This window comes from Lygodium microphyllum, chromosome 29, assembly GCF_053477565.2.
Source record: "Lygodium microphyllum isolate KBCC chromosome 29, Lygodium_microphyllum_v1.1.10, whole genome shotgun sequence".
In the NCBI taxonomy this organism is placed as follows: Eukaryota; Viridiplantae; Streptophyta; class Polypodiopsida; order Schizaeales; family Lygodiaceae; genus Lygodium; species Lygodium microphyllum.
In genome coordinates, this window is record NC_141163.1 from 21,304,968 (window position 1) to 21,324,407 (window position 19,440).

At 44.2% G+C, this 19,440-nt stretch overlaps 1 protein-coding gene across 1 annotated transcript in view; it reads left to right on the plus strand.

The window, feature by feature from the left end:
* LOC148010443 (uncharacterized) overlaps window positions 1-19,440 on the plus strand; it is a 115,440-nt gene that overhangs the window by 82,788 nt on the left and 13,212 nt on the right. Inside the window, exon 5 of the mRNA XM_087671542.1 lies at window positions 6,735-6,835. Coding sequence (XP_087527668.1) covers window positions 6,735-6,835 — 101 coding nt within the window. The remainder of the gene's footprint in view (window positions 1-6,734; window positions 6,836-19,440) is intronic.

Sequence of the window (19,440 nt, forward strand, 5' to 3'; positions counted from 1 at the left end):
AATACACAACAAATATAAAAAGAACAGAGGCTACTTTAATTTTAAACGAATTGATACAAAGATGGCTTTGTCCACTTGTGCGCTTCCATTGTGAAGCTTAGATGGCGATTCAGACATATGATAGGTGAAGAGCTTAAGGGTAGATGGAGGAACTCTAAGTGGGTAAAAGATAGATTGATAATGGCTTTAGAGGGGTCTTACTTTTATAGCCCGGAAAGGCAGTCTGGTCAGTTTGTCCGACCATATTATAAATTTTCTTGCACAGCAGTGGCCAGGTTGCATGATAGACATTAACTGGTGGGTTGGTGCCGAGGTCCCATACTAGAGCATTATCTTTCGTACCCCTCTGCAGTGGAGAGCTCCGATGGACGTGATCGAGTGGCCCCTGGTACAGGCGGTCCGTTTGTACCAGTGTACAGAGTCATGACTCTTAGCATGGCTAATAGATGCATTGGTAGTACCACCTGGAGCATCTATCACCCCATGGTCCGCCCGAGGGTCACCATGGGGGACTGGAGTCTGCCGTCTAGGCTTGTGGCAAAGTGTACTTGTATGCCCCATAGTTCTTCATCCTCATTAGTAGCTTCCACACCGAATAAATACCTGTTTGGTCAGTCACAAGTTTCCCCATGAGCCTACACCTGGCATCCTAGAATGTGAGTAGTCTCCACTACACTGGGCACGTGGTCCCAAGAAGTTGATTATTCGGTAGGAGTTGCAGCCGGCCCTTGTGGGCCTGCTTCTGCAAGAGCACAAGCTCACCCCTGCCCAGGTCCATCGAGTAGGGAAGGTTCTCCTAGGAAGGTCATACACCTATTGGGAATATGCCATCGATGCCCACGACAGGAGTGGAGGCGTATGCACCTCTATTGGCTTAAGCCTTACTGCCTGCGTAAGCGATCATGGGGCGATTGTGGCAGGGAGGGTTCCATAGGTTAGGTTGGATATTGGGGACTCGTGCATCGGAGTCCTCAATATCTATGCTCCCATTGAGGTCAGGGCATGCAGCAGGTTCTGGGTGGAGATTGCAACAAGACTCCCAGAGGTGGACTCTTGGATTGTTGGAGGAGACTTTAACAACTTGGAGGCCTTAGAGGACCAGTAGGGTAGAGGCAGAAACTACAAGGGCATGACTGGAGTCTTCCTACTGGTAGTAGGAGCTCGCGATGCTTGGAGAGACCCAACATTTCACAGGAGGGAAAGGTCGTTGGACTTCTCATGGGGATCCAAGCGACTAGGAGTCCTACTAGAGCAGTTGGATAGGTTCTATGTGGGTGTGTGGGGATGCTCTCGCGGAGGTCAGATAGGGCAGTTGACTAGCACCACTCTGTTCGATCATTGCCCGGTCCTCTTGACACTTGATCCCCCAGCATCTTCCCTAGATACACGATGCTATCGGATCCCTGACTCGATCTACACAAGAGAGGAGGTGAAGAGGCAGATTGACCAGATTTGGATGAGGGAGTGGAGCAGGAGGGACCAGATCGCAGAGGAGGTTGCAGAGGTCCTAGCTGCGTCGAGCAGTATCTGCGAGGAGGCAGACCTATAGGCCAAGCAGCAGTGTTGGGAGGAGAAGAGAGCACTCCAGCGGGACCTAGTAGCTACGCAGAGATTACTACAGGAGACACCATGGGATCCCATCCTCCAAGCACAGGAGGTGTGCGCATGAGCAGCCATTGCTGGCCTAGAGGATAGGCGCTCGGAGTTCTCATGCTGTACCTCAGCAGCCTTTTGGGCGGGAAGGGAGACACGATGTGTAGGGAGTTTTTTTAGGCACACTAGCCCCACACCTTAGGAGAGTAGATACGCAGCCTTCGGGATCAGTATGGGAGGATTCACTCTAGCCCAAACGAGGTGATGGAGATTGCCACCGACTATTACAGATGCCTTTTCCAGCAGGAGACAGCCTTAGCCAAAGGATAGCGTTGTAGACAGCAGGTCTGGGATCACATCCCGTCCCTCATCACAAAGGAGATGAGACACTCTCTTCTAGCCCCCTTCATAGAGAAGGAACTAGAGGAGGCTTTCCACACATAGGATGGGCAGAAATGCTTGGGAGAGGATGGCCTCTCTAAGGCCTTCTTCACTATGTACTGGGAGGTGGTGAAGGACTCCTTAGTGATGGCCTTCCAGGAGATTTTCACCTTAGGACAGATGCCAGGGAGTCTTTTGGCAGGCCTTATCAATCTTCTCTCCAAAGGGGGAGACCGGTTGGAGTTTGCCAATGGAGACCGATCACCTTATTGTTAGTGGCCTATAAGGCACTGGCAACGATGATTGGTAGGTGACTACGCCCCGTGCTTCCAAACATCATTCATGATACACAGACAGGCTTTGTCCAAGATATGAGCATCCTAGACAATGTAGTCACCTTCTTTGAGGCAACAGAGTGGGCTCATCACAGTGGGTAGAGACTAGCCATACTACTATTTGATTTCGAGAAAGCTTATGATAGAGTGGACTGGGATTTCCTAGGGGGCACCATGGTGAGGTTGGGTTTCCCTCAGGCTTGGATTCGCGGGGTCTCCGCACGTTGTAGATCGGCCACCAGTGGGGTTCTCATAGGCAGTAGGCGAGGGGAGGAGTTTCGACTGGAGAGATCGGTCTGGCAAGCCCTTGGCCTCGTACTTGTTCCTACTCTTTGCAGAGGCGATGTCTCACTTCCTCAGGTCATGTGTGAGCGGACTACGCGGCCTCCAACTTCCAGTGAGAGAGGAGATTGAGTTGCTAGACTCAAAGTATGCAAATGATACAACACTCTACATAGAGGACGATGAGTTGATGTTGGAGAGAGTGAGGCTGGCTCTTGAGGTGTTCTGTTCTTTAGCGGTTGTGAAAATCAACTGGCAAAAGTTGATTGGTTTTCTCACAGACCCGGACTCTAGCACGGAGTGGGGAGTCCACTTGGGATTTAGATGGGTGAATAGAGGGCAGACCGTGCGTTACCTTGGGTTCCAGGTGGGACTCGACATCACTCCCGCCCAGCAGTTTCTTCTAGTCCTCGATTCTATTCGAAGGAAGCTGACCTACTAGAGCACAACTCGCCTCTCACTAGTAGGCCGGGCCCTGGTGGTTAACTAGGTCCTCCTAGCGACGGCCTGGTACATCGCCTTGTGTTGGTGCTTCTCCTCATCTTGCGTAGTGCAGCTTCGCCGCCTAGTGCGGAATTTTTCCTTGGTTCGGGTCAGACGGTTCTAGGGATTCCAGGGCTAAGGTTGTGTGGGCGACCATCATACGACATTGGTGAGAGAGAGGCCTTGGTATCATAGACCCAAAGTATTAGAGTATGGCCGTCTTTGGCAAGCTAGTTGTCCGTGGCCTCACATCAGGAGGGCAGCCTTCCTATTGCAGGAGGAGGGTCTTTAGGATTGTAGACCGAGGCTTGGCGGTGAGTGGAGGCTGTCCCTTAGATAGATCTTCACGCCAACCCAGATCACCTTTCCTACGCAGCTTGCTCCGTGTATGGCAGGGTCTCCATAAGGCCCTAATCCAGAGAACCCTAGGCTGCTAGGAGGAGATAGACCGTAAGCCGGTGGTCTGGAACCGCTAGGTTAGAGATCGGAAAGGGGCATAGATAGGCGAGCGCCCCCACATTCAGTGGGCTGGTTAGGAGGCTGGCCCGGCTCGTACCATTAGGACATGGCAGGAGGTGTATAGGATGGTGGACAAGGAGGTGTTGCAGTGAGTATTAGGTCACTAGAGAGGAGTGGAGTTGAGGAGAAGGGAGATAGACACAACAATATCTCAGAAGTGGCTTGCTTCCTCGATACGAGAGCCGATAGAGCATAGGGAGGTATGGGCCGCTAGGTTTTCACCAGCAGGCGTCCCTCTACAGGTGGCAGGTAGAGTGGGCGGTGCTCCACCTAGGACTTTCTTCACTATATAGGAGGGGGGGCGTCTGGCTCTTGACAGAGGGCAGCAGGATGAGGGGATAGCTGTCTTTTCATGGAGGTGGATCCGGGTGATTGGCCTGCATGGGAAGACATGGCAGCTGGACCCTTTTGTTTTCTGAACTGAACTCAAGGAGTGGTGCCTCTGGATCTGGGAGGGCAGATCACTTGATGAGCTGGGGTGGGATCCGAGAGAGTGGCTGTGGCCGGCCACTACGGTCGCCAAGAAGCCATCGAGGTTCCTGGAGTACATTGCCAGGATTGGCAGACATGTACTGATGCAGGAGGATATGGATTGGGCGCCATCACGTAGGAGACACTGGGCGGAGCATAGCATCACGGAGCCTTTCCGACGAACTTTCTGGCGCCGCCTATGGGATAGCTGGAGGTCGAGGAGGGTATCGTATTTCTTATGGCAAGTATGGCACATGGAGGCTTGGCGGTGGAAAGTTGGCTTGCCCAGATGCAGGAGGGAGGTTGTAAGCGCCGCACACTACAGCCTCTGGAAACCCCAAAGCATTGCCTTTGGTTGTGTGAGGCGGCCCAGCTTGTGTGGAGAGGAGCATGCCGCATCCTTTGCCATATAGCACCCAACCTTGGATGTATCTCATGGGGAGCTTTCTGCTGGCAAGCAGTCAACCCAAGCCGTCACCTTCTGTATGAGGCCGGGATGCAGAACACGATATTCATTATTGAGGCAGGGTCATGCGCAGTGGTCGGTTTGGAGGTTCTACCCATTCGCCAGGTACTGGAGCCCACAGCAGACCGCTCTGAGGTATGGGAGATCATAGGGAGCCTTATTGGGTGACACATCTGGAAAGCGCGGTGTCAGGAGGCTTTAGGCGGAGAGAGACTTTCAGTACATGCGACCTTAGCAGAGCTCTGGACCTCCATCATCCACTCCCTCCACGGTTGATGGGATTAGGTGTAGGGCGAATCCAAGGCTCATTAGGAGCTTCGATGTCTTTTCATGCGCACTTGGGGCGACCAAGACCTGTTTTTCGTGATACAGGCAAGCAGCCCCAGATGGCGATACACCCCCCCCCCATGGCTTCTTGCCCCATTCCCCCCCAGACCGCCTTGAGGGACTTGTATACATGATGTATTTGTGACTTTCATCAGCTTAAGCTAGTCTGTTGAGCATGAGCACTCTGTTGTAATCAGTTTTGTTGAGTAATATAATGAGCCACATTTTACTTGCAAAAAAAAAAATAAATCCCTAGTCGACTAAGAAATATTCCTTTTACCGTTGGGCTAGGGGTGCTACTTCAACCCCTTGCAAGGAGACCATTGGCCCCCCTAAGACCCCTTGGCGAAGGGCCGGTTTTGCATACTAGCATTGTGTATTTCCACTCTTTGCTAACTGTTCGGAGGAAGTCAATGCCAATTGCAAATATCTATATCTAGGGAGCTCCCATATTCTCTATAAGCAAGTTACGACTTAAAATAATGTCTCCATGACCACAGGTGCTACTCCAAGCTTTGCTTTGAGGTACCAATAGTTTGCTTTGTATCGTGTGAGCAATCATCATCACTAGTTCCTTGTCAATGCCCTTCCAAGTCTTTTTGCAAAGGCTTGGTCCCGATATTGGGGATCTGCATAGCAAGGCTGGGGTAATCAATGTATCAAATAGCCATAATTTAGTACGTGGTTCTTGGAATTTAGCTTATGCACATTTTCCCTCTAAGTGCTCCAAGTGCTACGTAACTCCTATCCAACCTAGCAGGTGTTGCATCTCACAATGAAAATATGAGTCATGTAAATGTGATTCCTAGATGTACATAGGATCTAGCGCATTCAACCATATCCACGTCAAGAGTAAATTGATGTCCTGCTCAGGTCACCCAAGCTTGTATGGTATTAGACACCATCACCTTGGTCTTGTGAAGGTTCATCGTCAATCCTCTATCTATGCAAAATTTATGCAGTGCATCTATGTGTTTGTGCAAGCCCTCATGTGAATCCATGATAATACCACATCACTCCTTGGGAGGTTCCTGGGAGCAGATTCAAGGTGACTGTTGGCACCAACAGGAGCTTCGGCAGTAGTTCCTTCACACTTGGGGTTGCCATAGTGTGTTTTTCACTTCTTGGACTGCAAACCCTGGTGGTGTTACACTCCACCACCACTTCTTTTGTCCATCCCTCTGAGAGGCCTTATGTGTGTGTGTGTGTGTGTGTACATACGTATGTATATGTATATGTACGTATGTGATCTTGTTAGCATTCAGCTCATATAGACTGTTTAGCACTTGTACTTCATTGTTCTCTTTTGAATTATATACCTAGTGGCATCTTTTTTGTTTTTGCAAAAAGAAAAAAGGCATAATGCTGTATTGGTCAGGTCTATGTAAGTGTTGAATCAGCCAACCTTTGTTGTGGGAACCTGAGTGAAAAAATTGAAGGAAAAAGCTACCAGCACACATAAGCCTCTGGACTGGGGTCCAAACACCCTGACTTTTGACATAGCTAGATATGGAGCTGGACATGCATAATCTAAATAGGGGTGGGGGAGAGGAGGGAAACCTTCCCCTTCTATCTCTTTTTTTATCTTCTGGTTTTATTGGGGAAAAAAAGTTTGACTTTCCCAACGGTTTCTGAATTCCTACTCAAGTGCTTGTGGTTGCTGTTTCCGTTTTGTGTGATTATGAGAAATTCAGGTAAAGTTTTGATAGGAAGACAGCATATTGTGCAATGCTCAAGTGTTTTGCCAGATGCCCAACATATTTTCTAGAGGGGGGTGTTGTTCAATTTATAACTGTCAAGTACCAAATATTGTGCTGCTAAGCTCAAGTTACTTTGACTTCTAAAATTTTTCTTAATTGTTTGTGTTTCTATTGCAGATTCAGACTCTGTAAAAGACACAGGCAATAATGCTTCAGTAACAGCATTGAAGGGAGGATGGAAGGGTATGCTGTCACGAGTTGCTGACCATGTTTCTCAGGTTGACTTTATTTATTAGATTTACCTTATGTGGAGCACAGATTTTGATTAGGAATCTCATGAAGTACTTGTGATTTCAATATTTTGATCTTATGCCCAGGAGAGAATCAAATACCTACTTCTCAAGTCTTGGGTAGTGTGCTCGATTTTCAGTGATTGACTTCCCCACTTCGGCCATTTCATGTTATCCTACAAACATGCAATCCTGAGGCTGCCATTATACTCTTTTCTTTACTCCTCTCTTATTATGGCTTATTCGCATGCAATTCCACTAATTAGGCCATGTAGAATTTTGTGTTCAGCAGTTCTTTCTGGGACTGGCTCAGTTGGTGGTATAGTTGGATCATCATGTTTGGGTGCACTTGATATTGCAAAGCTTTCTAGGAAGATTGCTTAATGTTTATGTTGCTGGTAAATGCCAGTCCTATCTGCACTAAATTTAACCAAAACAAGTGTGCATGGGCGTGGATGCAAATATCATCCTTGCAGGCTAGCAACAAGGGCTGCATATTGGCTTTTATTTTTGTATGGTTTTATAGGATAGAAAACAAAACACATATAGAGATGAACCTATTCCAAGCAGAGAATGAGAATACGGCTAGTAAGGTATTTGAGCAGTGGCCCCTCATCCTACTCAATGGTGATATGAAAGAATGGGAATGAGGTCCACCCTCAGGTGATGGGGATCCCCCGCCCACTTAGCTTTTTGTTATACATCTTGCTGTGATCACTCAAAATCCAGTCTCTCTTCGCCATTGGAAGCATATTTAAATTACAGATGTTGCATTTTGGTAGTTAAAATCTGGTCTTCGCTGGTTTCCCTTGCCACTGGAAGTGGACCTACATTACAAATGACTTTTGTGACCTTTTGTCTAAAGAATTAGGTTGGCCAAAATTATGTTTTTTGAGATTATGTGCTTTACTCTTTGTAGTGGCTCGGACTTGGCTGGCTGGCCGGCCCACATGAGTCACTTTCAGAATGCTGTTGATGTGGATACTTATTCAAAATCTCTGCCATTTCATGGGACTCCCCCTCAGCTTAGTGGATGCAAGTGTTAGCACTTTGATCAATCCACTTTTGAGTCCTATACTGGGGACTGTTGAAAACATTTGTTCAAGGCACTTTGCCATTAATTTGGCCACTTGGGCTTTAACTAGGCCATCCTCACAAGCACTGATGATACCACGTCAAAAGTCCTAAAATTGTTGAAATAGCCCAGCAAGATACTAAGATATGCTAGGGTTAGCACTGAGAAAGTATAGAAAGTACAGCCACGATTGAAACACAAGGACTCAAACAATGACGTGCAAAACTCAAACCCCAATCCAAAATGCAAAACAAAAAAAATGCAAAATGCAAAACTCAAAAACACAAACACAAACTTGAAGTGAATGAATCAATGCTGTAAATAAAGGAAAGAATGTACAAGATGCTGAAGGGCAAAGCTGTTCAACAGCCGGTGGCTCTTGTGGAAGTGGGCTGAGGGAGGTGTCGATGTGTGTCATCCACTGGAGATGTAATCACTAGTCAGAGTAGAGGCTGACAGTGAAAAGTGTTGAAAACATAAAAACGGCTTGTTGAAGATGATGACAGCTGATCATTGGCGATAGTGGAAGGTTGGGCGACATTGTAGACAATGTAGCAGTAGTCGCTAGGGGCTGGACAACTAGTGGAAGAGGGTTGATGTGCTGAAACATGTTAGACAAGGATAGGGCCGAATGGTGGGCAGCATGCCTACTTATAGACGTGGAAGGATCCTCCCAAATGAGGGTTTGGCATGTTGGACACAGAAACTCTCTAGAACCGCTTCCTGCTTAATGAAACTTTTGGTAATTTACTATTGTGGGGTTCTTTTAAAGAGCAATTAGTGGGGTAATAATTTTTTAGCTCAACACCCCTTCTTAGGCCCAAATTTGAAACAAAAAAGGGACAGGAAGAAAAGCTCAAGCCTAGTTTTATTTTAGCCTAAGGTGTCCTATTGCAAAGTAGCCGGGGCATTGGATAAAGGGTGCACATTGGCTGCCTTGTGGCCTATCAAGACTACAGAGGTGATGGTTATTGCAGTGGCTTGATGCGTAATGCCACGATCCAACAAATATGCCTCCAATGCACGAGACATGTACTCCCCCCTTTATCTGTGCGAAGTGTTTGTACTTTCAAACCGGTTTTAGCCTCAAGCTTTGCCGCAAGATGTCTAAAATGCATAAATACATCAGATTTAGCCTTTAGCCCATACACCCATGTATGCCTCAAGTAGTCATCAATAAATGCGACAAAGTCAAGATGAGCCCCAAGTGCATGTGTCTTGATGGGACCACAAACATCAGAGTAAATAAGTTGCATTTTTTGGACAACACACACTATCCTTTTTGAAGGAAAATTTGTGCATCTTGCCCAAAATACAGCCCTTGCATGCATGAAGTCTGCACTGGAGAAAATGCATCTACCATATGATACATTTGAAGGGTCATCAAACTCACAAAGCTCATATGTCCATAACAGGCATGCCAAAGCTTTGCACTTTGCATAGCGGGCATAATAGTAGTGACTGCCAGCACATCATGAGATTCTCGGTCGTAAGTGTCTAATAAAAATAAATCCTTATACAGGGTGCTGGATAGCTTGAGTGCGTAGTTTGTAATGCCAGGCACAAACAAGACATCTAGAAGCATTAAATCAAAACCATTTGCAGTAGTATTAGTGATTGTCCCAATGCCACAAATATCATAACTGTTGTTGTTTGCACATGTGACATGCTTCCTAGCAGAGGCTGAATGCAAAGAAGTGAACAAGCACTTCTTGGAAGTGATGTGCTTTGATGCATCACTATCAAAATACCATGTTTGTTGCATTTCAGCAGCATTAAATACTGAATGATCCATGGAAGAGTCATAACTATATGTGAGAAATGCATAATTTTTCTCTACCAAGTTGGTTAAAGTATCATCATTTATTGATTTATTGGCTGATGTCTCTTGGACAACCAAACTGGAGTTTTCCTTATTCTCCTTGTCCAATCTCTTTCTACATTCATCAATATAGTGATTGGGCTTCTTGCAATAATGTCATTTTGCCTTCTTTTTAGACTTATCTGAGTCTTAGATAGGCTTGTTTGATGGTTGTCCAACATCACCCTTTTAGTGATTTTTTAAATTTTACCGGACTTTATCTTTACCTTGAAACTTAGAAAGCATAGTCACATTACTTGAATGCAAAGCAACATTCTTCCGAGTCTACTCTTGCAGCAAGCGGCCTCCCAACTCCACAAACGTAAGGGGTTGTTGCCCCTTGTCAGAGACAACATCAAAGAGGTGTGAAAATCAAGATATGACTTAGGAAGAGAGTTCAATGTGATCTTCACCAACTTAGCATCTTGAATAGCCTCATCAACATTGAATGGTTGCCCATGCAAATCTTGTATTTGAGTGAGGTGATCTGTCATGCTATCACCCTCATCCATGTTTACATTGGTCAACTCTCAGCGAAGATAGGATATCGTGGTTTTATTGCGGGCTGCAAACATATGCTCGAGTATGTCTCATGCTGATTTTGAGGTCTTACAAGACCGAATGTATGGAGGAGTGATAGCTCTTTTCACTAATGATGCTATCAAAGAAAGTGCTTGAGCATCCTTTGAATCCCATTTTCTTTGCAACAAGAAGATTGCGGACTATAAAACTCCACAGTGGATAGTTGGAGCCATCAAGCTTGTCCTCATGAGTAAAAACGCAAAGGATGCTGTTCTGATCACTGTTTCCTTGACGTGTCATGTTGTCAAGAATGAGCAAAAATTTGCAGCCAAATACTTTGATCTTAGAAGTATAGTGTGCGTATTTCTCAGAGTACAAGAAATCTTTTGGAATTGTCAAACAAGTGCCAAACTGTCACACAAATGTCAAAGTGTGCACAATGTCACCCAAATCAACACTCGGCCACAAGAATAGCAATGATGCACTATTGTATATTGCTACAGTACACCTGTCTCAGAACACGTGTCCACAAAATTATAAATTCCAGCAATTTATTGGCAATTCTTACCAAGTTTTTTGAAAAATTTTCAAATTTATTGTTCAATTTGACTTTGGCAGCAATTAAATGTTGTACCACTGATTTCTTGCCTTGGGATGTGTGTAGGGCAAAATTTCAAAGAAATTGAAGAAATTTTTTACCTTACAATCCGAATTTCTACAGAAATGTTGCCTTGGGATGCATGGAAATAGTAACCAGTAGATGGAATCCACCTTGTGAAGCCAAACAACTAAAAAGCCCCAAATTTCTCACACCAATATCGAAGATGTTGGGCAATGTCAGAAATTTTGGTGGAGATTCATGCACAGAAACTCAAATTGGGTAAAAGCCTCAACTTTCCTCGAAGAAAATTTGAGCAATTTTAGAAATTGGAAAAGATGGTCGAAAATCCCCAAATTTCTTTGCATAAAGTGTGAGAAATTGAAAATTTCTTTGAAATTAGGTATGAGATGAGCAAGACGGAAGAGAAATTACAGAAATTTTTGAAAACCCCCAAATTTGAAAAATTAGGATTTTTGCATAGAGCTAAGAATATTACGAGAAGGGTTGAGAAAGGCTATGTGTGCAAAGTTATGTGCAAGACTTGATATATATAAGCGTAGGGAAGAATATGAGAATGACAATACTTTGAACTTAACCAACTTGATTAATTATCACAATGAAAATGAGAGAGAGAGAGAGAGAGAGAGAGAGAGAGAGAGAGAGAGAGAGGAGTCGACACCAAGTTGAAAGGAGAATCGCCCCCTTCCCCTTGACAGGAATTTATTGAAACAAAACTTGATAGGGAATTTATTGAAACAAAACCATGGAGACTATGTGCTTGAACCATATACAAAAGGTTGATTTGCTGCAATTGTGAAAATTTGAGTTTTGAAACACAAATTTCTACAAACTCCAAGTAGCAAGTTGATTCTCTTCTTTAGTGCTTGGATTAGAATAAGCTAAGTAGAAAGTGCTTCTTGGATGAAAGATAGATAAGAGAGTACAAAGCATGGGGCTGAAATTTCACATAGAGAGCTTGTTTCAAATAAAGAGAGAGACCTTCAATATATAGGTGTGGGGCTTGGGTTCTCAAAAGTGGAACGTAGAGGCTACAAATGGTAAGTATTTGCTAAAAATGACGAGTGTAGAGACTTAAAATGGTCCATAATTTCTTGCTGTGAGCTTAGTGACTTGAAATAAAGGCTTGTTAGAGCTTCTTAGATGAGCTTCGTCAAATTTCAGCCACACCCAATCTCCTTCTTGTAAAATCATTTGCCTTCGAAGCTAATTTGCTGCTTTTTTTTGTTTTTCTTGAGATCTTTGGATAGCTAATCTAACTTGGGCGAAAGATGTATCCATATCACGCACGAACTCATCGGTATGAAATATCTTCTTCTTAGTTTTGAGAATAGGTAATAAAAATGGTTTTTCATAAATAATCTCAAATAGTGCTTTACTTATCGAAGTATGAATTGTGTTGTTATAGGTGTATTCTACCAAAGGCAAATACTTTTTCCATTGTTAGTTAGCTTCATGACAATAGCACTTGAGAATATCCAATATTGTGAGATTGGCTATCTGACTTTAACTATTTGTTTAAGGATGATAAGAAGAAGAAAAAGTAAGCTTTGTATTCAAATTTTCAAAAAAAACTTGGTAAAAGAGACTAGTGGTTCGTGGATCTCTATCACCCACGATGGAATGTGGTAACACATGATATTTAAAGATTTGTTGAATAAATATTCTAGCCTTATGTTGAGACTTAATAGTCTTTTTGACTGGAATAAAATGAGCTTATTGACTAAACCTATTAATAATAGTCCATTATTGTTTTCCAAGGGGAGAAACATCTTTATGCTTACAATGATTCAGATTGGATTGGTGATGCAATCACTAGGTAGTCTATTAGTGGACATTGTTTCTTTCGGGGCTGCTTATGCATTTCATAGCTAAGTAAGAAATAGCCTATAGTGGCTACCTCGTCTTGTGGGATTGAGTACATGGTAGCCTTTATCACAACAGTGGAATATGTATAGCTATGTAGATTGTTGGTTGATCTACAAATTTCTTTGGAGGGTATTATATCCATTCTTTCTAATAGTTAGAGTGCTATTACAGTGGCACGGAATCCTGTGTCTCATGCTCTCATGGAACACATTGAGGTACATTACCATTATGTCAGAAAGAGATGCTATGCAAGAGAGATCAATTTGAAGTATGTCCCCACAAAGGAGAATGTTGCAAACAATTTGCAAACATTTTTACCAAAACACTTTCTCATGAGAAATTTGAGGCTTTTGAAAAGTCCTTAAACTTGGTATTTGTTGATTGATCTTTCTGTACTTCTACCACATTGACATTGCAAGGGGCTGTTAGAATTTGCCAATTCTATGGGTAGTGCCTAATGTTTTAGTTAGTTGGTTTGTAGCGTGAACACAATTATATTAATAAGTTGTGTCACCACTTCTACAGTTAGTTCTAGAGTTAAATGAACTCTAGTTGAGTTAGGGATAGGTCTAACTTATCTAAGACTTATTGTACTATCATTCTATCATTCAAGCACGTGGATCTTTTGAGTGTGGAACTGCTACCCACTCTTGTTTATTGTCTTGTGTTTACTCTTTTTCACTTTTTCTCGTCGATCGATATGTGGCACATGATCGGACTCGCTATATCAACTTAGATCATGAGCTTCAAAACTTCACCAACATTGATAAGGATGGCTTGAAAGTTAAGTTGGCTGAGTATTGGCGTGTATTCATTGAGTTCTCAACCATTGGGATAGCTAAATCCTAACGATTGAGTTATATTGTTCCTTAATAGACTATCTTGAAAATATTTCCATTTTGTGCAGAAGGTGATCTCATAGCCTCAGATGGCTACATTGTATGAATTTGAGTGTCAAGTGATGCATTACACTTAGTTGCTCAATTAGTTTCATGGAACATCCTCCATAAAGGAGACATTTGTTGCATCTTATTAGAAGGGGTAGCAAGGGAAGGGCAATGAAAAATCAAACTTCCAATCAAACTGTAAATTAAACCCAAGCTGGTGTTGCCAAGAACTTCCTAGCCAAAACTCTCAAGCCTAGGTGGCAAAATATACCAAAGAAAAATAGCTATTATCAATGTTGTCAAAAGACTCGTCACTTTGATGACGAGTATTGTTTAAAGGCCAAGGGCAGTCCTCCCAAGGCTCGCATGTGGAGCCCTACTCCCATCTCTCCTCCACAACCAAGACAGCAAGGCAGATGCACTACTCACACTCACTTGAGTTGTTAGAAATGTTTGCCTATCCTACTGTTGTGGACTTCTGTTATCCCCGGGCATGTGTTCTCTCTCTTGGGAACCAACTTGGTGAGTCCCCTTTCCACACTGAGTTGTTCTCTCCTTCAAGTTCATAGCCAGAAGCACTTGAGTCCACTTTCTCTAGAGACCATTCAGCCCAGCATATTGTGGAGCCTTTCTTTGGTTTCGATCTCAGTGATATTGACCACAATTCCTTTCCACTCCCCACCTACACATCACTTGATCCTTGTAGGGCACACTCCAGTTTGTTTTTTCTTTTCTGCTGCATATTTCTTCTTTTATTTTCTTTCATTCTTAGCATGTCTACCTTTTGGTAGTGAGAGTTCCATTTACATTTATCCACAACACTCATTTGCACTTAAGATTGAAGTCAAGGTCTCTAAATTTTATGATCTTATGTAGTTGTTTTTGCTTTCTTTTACAGGTTGGCATTTGATTCTATAGGATCTACCGCCTAGCTTGGAGCGAAGCCTTGGATTGTTCGGCCATAGTTACATCTTTTAGTGCGGGTGTTTTCTAGGATTTGTCATTACCTCTTTGAAGGCCACCTTGGAGGCTATTCATTTCAGAGGTTTTCCATTGGACATACATCTTACTCTTCTTCTTTGGGTGCTATCATTTTTTCCCATCGGCATCGATATTTTGGGAATAGAGGGAATGCTTATTTCTCCTTCCACCATCTGATAGTGAGAGGGGGTGGTCTACAACTGTCCCTTCCACTTTAAGAAGAGGGGGACTTCTTTTGTTAATAGTCACAGTAATGATGCTTACAAATTTTGATTGAAATATTGCATTTATTATACATTTTTGAACGTTGTATCTTCATCCGCCCTGTCAGGATGACATGATGCTAAATGAATACTTGGGCAAGTGGACATGGTTGCAAAAGGGCACTTGGACAAGTAAACAATTTTCCTATGAGAACATTGTCCAAGTGGCACTGGTGCACAACATTTTGCATGAGTATGATTACTCTTGCATTGTCTCTTTGCATAATCTAATGTCTTGTCATTCTATCCATGTAAATCTGCATCTATGTGCATTTATACCTTTTTGGTCATCTGGAGTGGTCCACTTTGGATCCACCATATTTGTGGCATTCCTATGGCAGTCTTCAAAGGCAGTTAGTTCCCTTTGCTTGCATGCTTGCCTTGCTTGCTCACAATCATATTGCTTGCGTCTCCACATACTCCCTATATAATTGGCACTCACACACTTAAGTAATCCCTAGGTGTTGGGTATTTTACTCACGCCTTACTTACGCCTACGCTCATATGGGAGTGTCGGTGATCAGTAGGACACTGGGGCACTTTTTACTCTCGGTAGGAGAGGTTTTTTCCCCCAGACTTATGGTCTTATTATCGTATGTACTTATGTGCTTATGTTACACACATTTAGGCACTTAGTGTGTGTCGGGTGTGAACACCCCCCTACAACCCTAAGGTTTAAGGGTTGTACTTTGTACTTTCAGATTACACTCATTCAGTCTATTCTCTTGGGTGTCGTGCTTCAACTCTGTCTCTCACACTCTCACACTGTCTACTGAATCTCTGCTGTACCTTGATCCTCAGCTCTCACATTTGGTATCAGAGCTCAGCTCTGAACTCAGCTTCTGCAGCACACGCCAGTCCTGCTCCAGCGTCAGACGTCACGTCAGCACAGGTACAACCTGTCGTCAGTTCTGTCAGCAGTCAGGCGCTGTTCCACAGAGCTGCCTCAGCACAGTACAGCTCGTCGTCAGCCTCCACCAGTACCCTGCCCGTCAGCAGTCGTCCACGTCAACAGTAGTCCACGTCAGCAGTCGTCCGTCAGCAGCTCGCGAGCAGCACCACCAGTACGCCAGGGCCCGTTTCCTGCAAACGTCCGTCAGCAGCTCGCGAGCAGCACCACCAGTTTTCCTCTGCGCTCGTGACCAGTTTCGTGCAGGCGGAGTCAACGCCTGCTCGCGACGTGCTTCACGCTGCCTGCCCTGTCTACGCGCAGCCCGCCTGCCCATCACGACTGGTCAGCCAATCAGACGACCTGCTCCCGCCTGCCCGCCAGTCTACGTCACGTCAGCAGCTCGCGACGTGCTTCACGCCCAGGTAAAATTTTCAAAATTATTATTATTCCAGCCCAGAATAAAATTCTGGAAGCGGCGGTTCACACGCGGTTGGCACAGATCTACTGGAAAAGTAAATTTCATGCAAATTTCTGGACTGAATGGTCAGAAATTTTGGGGCTTTTGTGTATTTGGAGGACAGATGCATTTAAACTGCTGATACAGTCACAGAACAACTGTTTTTGATAGAGATTTTGGCAAAAATTTTGGGGATTTATTCATAACAGTGTTGCACTGCACTGTTTGCACCTTGGGAAGCGTGCAGTAAAGGACAGTTTTCTGACAGAGTACGCCCTTGCACATCAATTGCAGAAAAGTATTTGCTGCAATTTCTGGAAATTTGCAGATTTCCAGTTCAAACTGCTTTGACATTGCTTATATTGTCTTTGGAAATTTGTCATCATGGCAAATCAGGGAGGTGATGTTTTTATGTATGTATCCAAAGAGGACAGATTGGACGGAAACAACTATTCCCTTTGGTCATTTATGATGAAAAATGTATTAGTGGCCAAGAATTTATGGGATTATGTCAGTGGAGAGGAAACTCGGCCGGGAGTTGTAGCTCCCGCTACTCCTCCTCCCCATGGCGCACGTGGACAACAGGGACCTCAGCCCGCTCCACCTCAGCCACTTCCTCCAAGAACTGCAGCTCAAAAAGCTTGGGATACCCGTGATGCACAGGCCTTGTCGCTGATTGCTTTGACAGTTCAGCGGTCCATCATACCTCATATCCGTTCGGCATCTTCTTCACGAGATGCATGGTTGACTTTGGAGCATATGTTTGCAGGAAAAAATGAGACACGGATCTCTTTCTTGAAGAAAGAGTTGGAAACTCTGAAGATGCATGAAGGTGATTCTATGCAGGATCACTTAAACAAGATTCAGGACTTGAGGGAGCAGCTCATGAATGTAGATGAGTATTTTTCGGATGCACAGTTGATATCCACCACCTTGAATTCCCTACCTCCTTCGTACTTGTCTTTTCATACTGCATTGAACCTCACAATGAGGATTGCTGAGCACCCACTCACTTTTATTCAGCTGGTTAGCTTGCTTCTAGAGGAGGAGCAAACACGGAAAAATAGTGGTGTGGATGCTATAGTCTCTGAGCAGGCTTTTGTGGCAAGACAGAAAGGCAAGAACAGCAAGGTGAAAAATGCTCCACAGAGTTCTGGCACTTCGGGCACATCGCAGACTCAGTCACAAGGGGGGATGCAAGCAAAGAAAGGAAAATGTCATTATTGTAAGAAGCCCGGCCACTATATCACTGAGTGCAGAAAGCGTATTGCCAAAGAGAAGAAAAAGGAGTCAGGAATGTCTGTTTCTTCTACTCCTTCCACTGCTAGTGAGTCCGCGTCCTTTGTTGTGGACCGGGACTATTGTTTTTACACTTGCAGTTATGATATCTCTTGGGCCGATAGAGCACTTAGCTCTACAGAGGATGCTGACAATTGGTTCCTGCTCACTGGTGCTTCTAGACATATCACATCTCGCAGAGATTTGTTTGCTTCAGTTAGTGCACCTCCCGTTGGGAAAACGGTACAGTGTGCTAATAATGCATCATACCCTGTTCGTGGTATTGGGGAGATTCAGCTCACAGCCATTGATGGCTCTATTCTCCGCCTGCAGGATGCTTTGTTTGTGCCTGGAATAAAGAAGAATTTGCTTTCTATTTCTTCTTTGGTACGTTGTGGTATGCAGGTCACTTTTGATGATGACCGTTGCATGGTTCGAGAAAAAGAATGCATGACATTGGTCTTGACAGGATCTTTGTGTCATGGTTTATATGAGTTGGATGCTCTTTCAGTAGATCAGTCAACATACTTGACATCCACTCTTACTCCTGCTATGATACAGGCGGAGTTATGGCATGCTCGTTTAGGGCATGTAAACTTTGACAGCTTGATGCTTTTACAGCGTACTCAGATGCTGGATGGCTTACCTCTCTTGGAGAGACCTCCTGAGCACTTATGCGAGGGATGCATTTTGGGGAAAATGCATCGTTTCTCATTTCCTCGTGATGTTGCTTTCAGGGCAACAACCAGATTGGAGTTGGTGCATTCAGATGTTTGTGGGCCTATGCAGACCATGTCATTGGGTGGTTGTTATTATTTTGTGACATTCATTGATGACTTCACACGTTTTTGCTGGGTCTATTGTTTGAAAAAGAAGTCAGAAGTGTATGATGCATTTTTGGCTTTCAGTGCACTTGTTGAAAACCAATCTGGATGCCACATTAAGACTCTCCGTTCGGACCGAGGGGGGGAATACATGTCCTCTATGCTGAATTCTTTTTTGCAGCAGAAGGGCATAGTACATCAGTATACTATAGCTTATACTCCACAGCAGAATGGGGTAGCAGAGAGGAAAAATCGGTCACTCATGGAGATGGCCAGATGTATGCTGAAGGCAAAGAGCTTGCCTCATAGTTTTTGGATGGAAGCAGTCATGTGTGCTTGCCATATTTTGAACAGATGCCCTACCAAAGCCTTGAAGACCATCACACCATTTGAGGCTTGGAACAGCCGCAAACCTTCTGTTGGTCACTTTCGTACCTTTGGGTGTCTTGCCTATGCCCATATTCCACAGGTACTTAGAAGAAAATTGGACAACAAGGCTGTTAAGTGCATTTTTATGGGATATAGCAATGAGAGCAAAGGCTACAGACTCTATGATCCCGTTACTAAGAAGGTTTTTGTCAGCAGGGATGTTGTTTTTGATGAAAAATCAGAATTATCCTTGGCTGGTTTGGACACATATCAGGCTGCCCGTGATGTTTTTGAAGGGCTGCTGCCCATTACTTTTGGTGACTCAGCTGGAGGTTCACAAAATGAACCTAATGTTCAGCCAGCTGCTCCTATGGAAAGTGCAGAAATTCAGCCATTGGCTGATCGGAATACTCAGCATAATGCTGAAACAGAAATTCAGCAAGAGCTTGCACACAGCCAGGATGCTAGACAGCTACCTAGATGGTATTTGCAGACTATGCAAGATAGTCCTTTGGATGCACCCATGGCTGGTCGTACTAGAAGGCAAACTCGTTTGCATGATTCAGCACATACTATGAAGTTTATTATGGCAGCAAGTACTTTTGATAATGAAGAGCCTGAATGTTATGAGGATGCACAACACAGTGTGCATTGGAAGGCAGCCATGCAAGCTGAATTAGATTCTATTACTAAGAA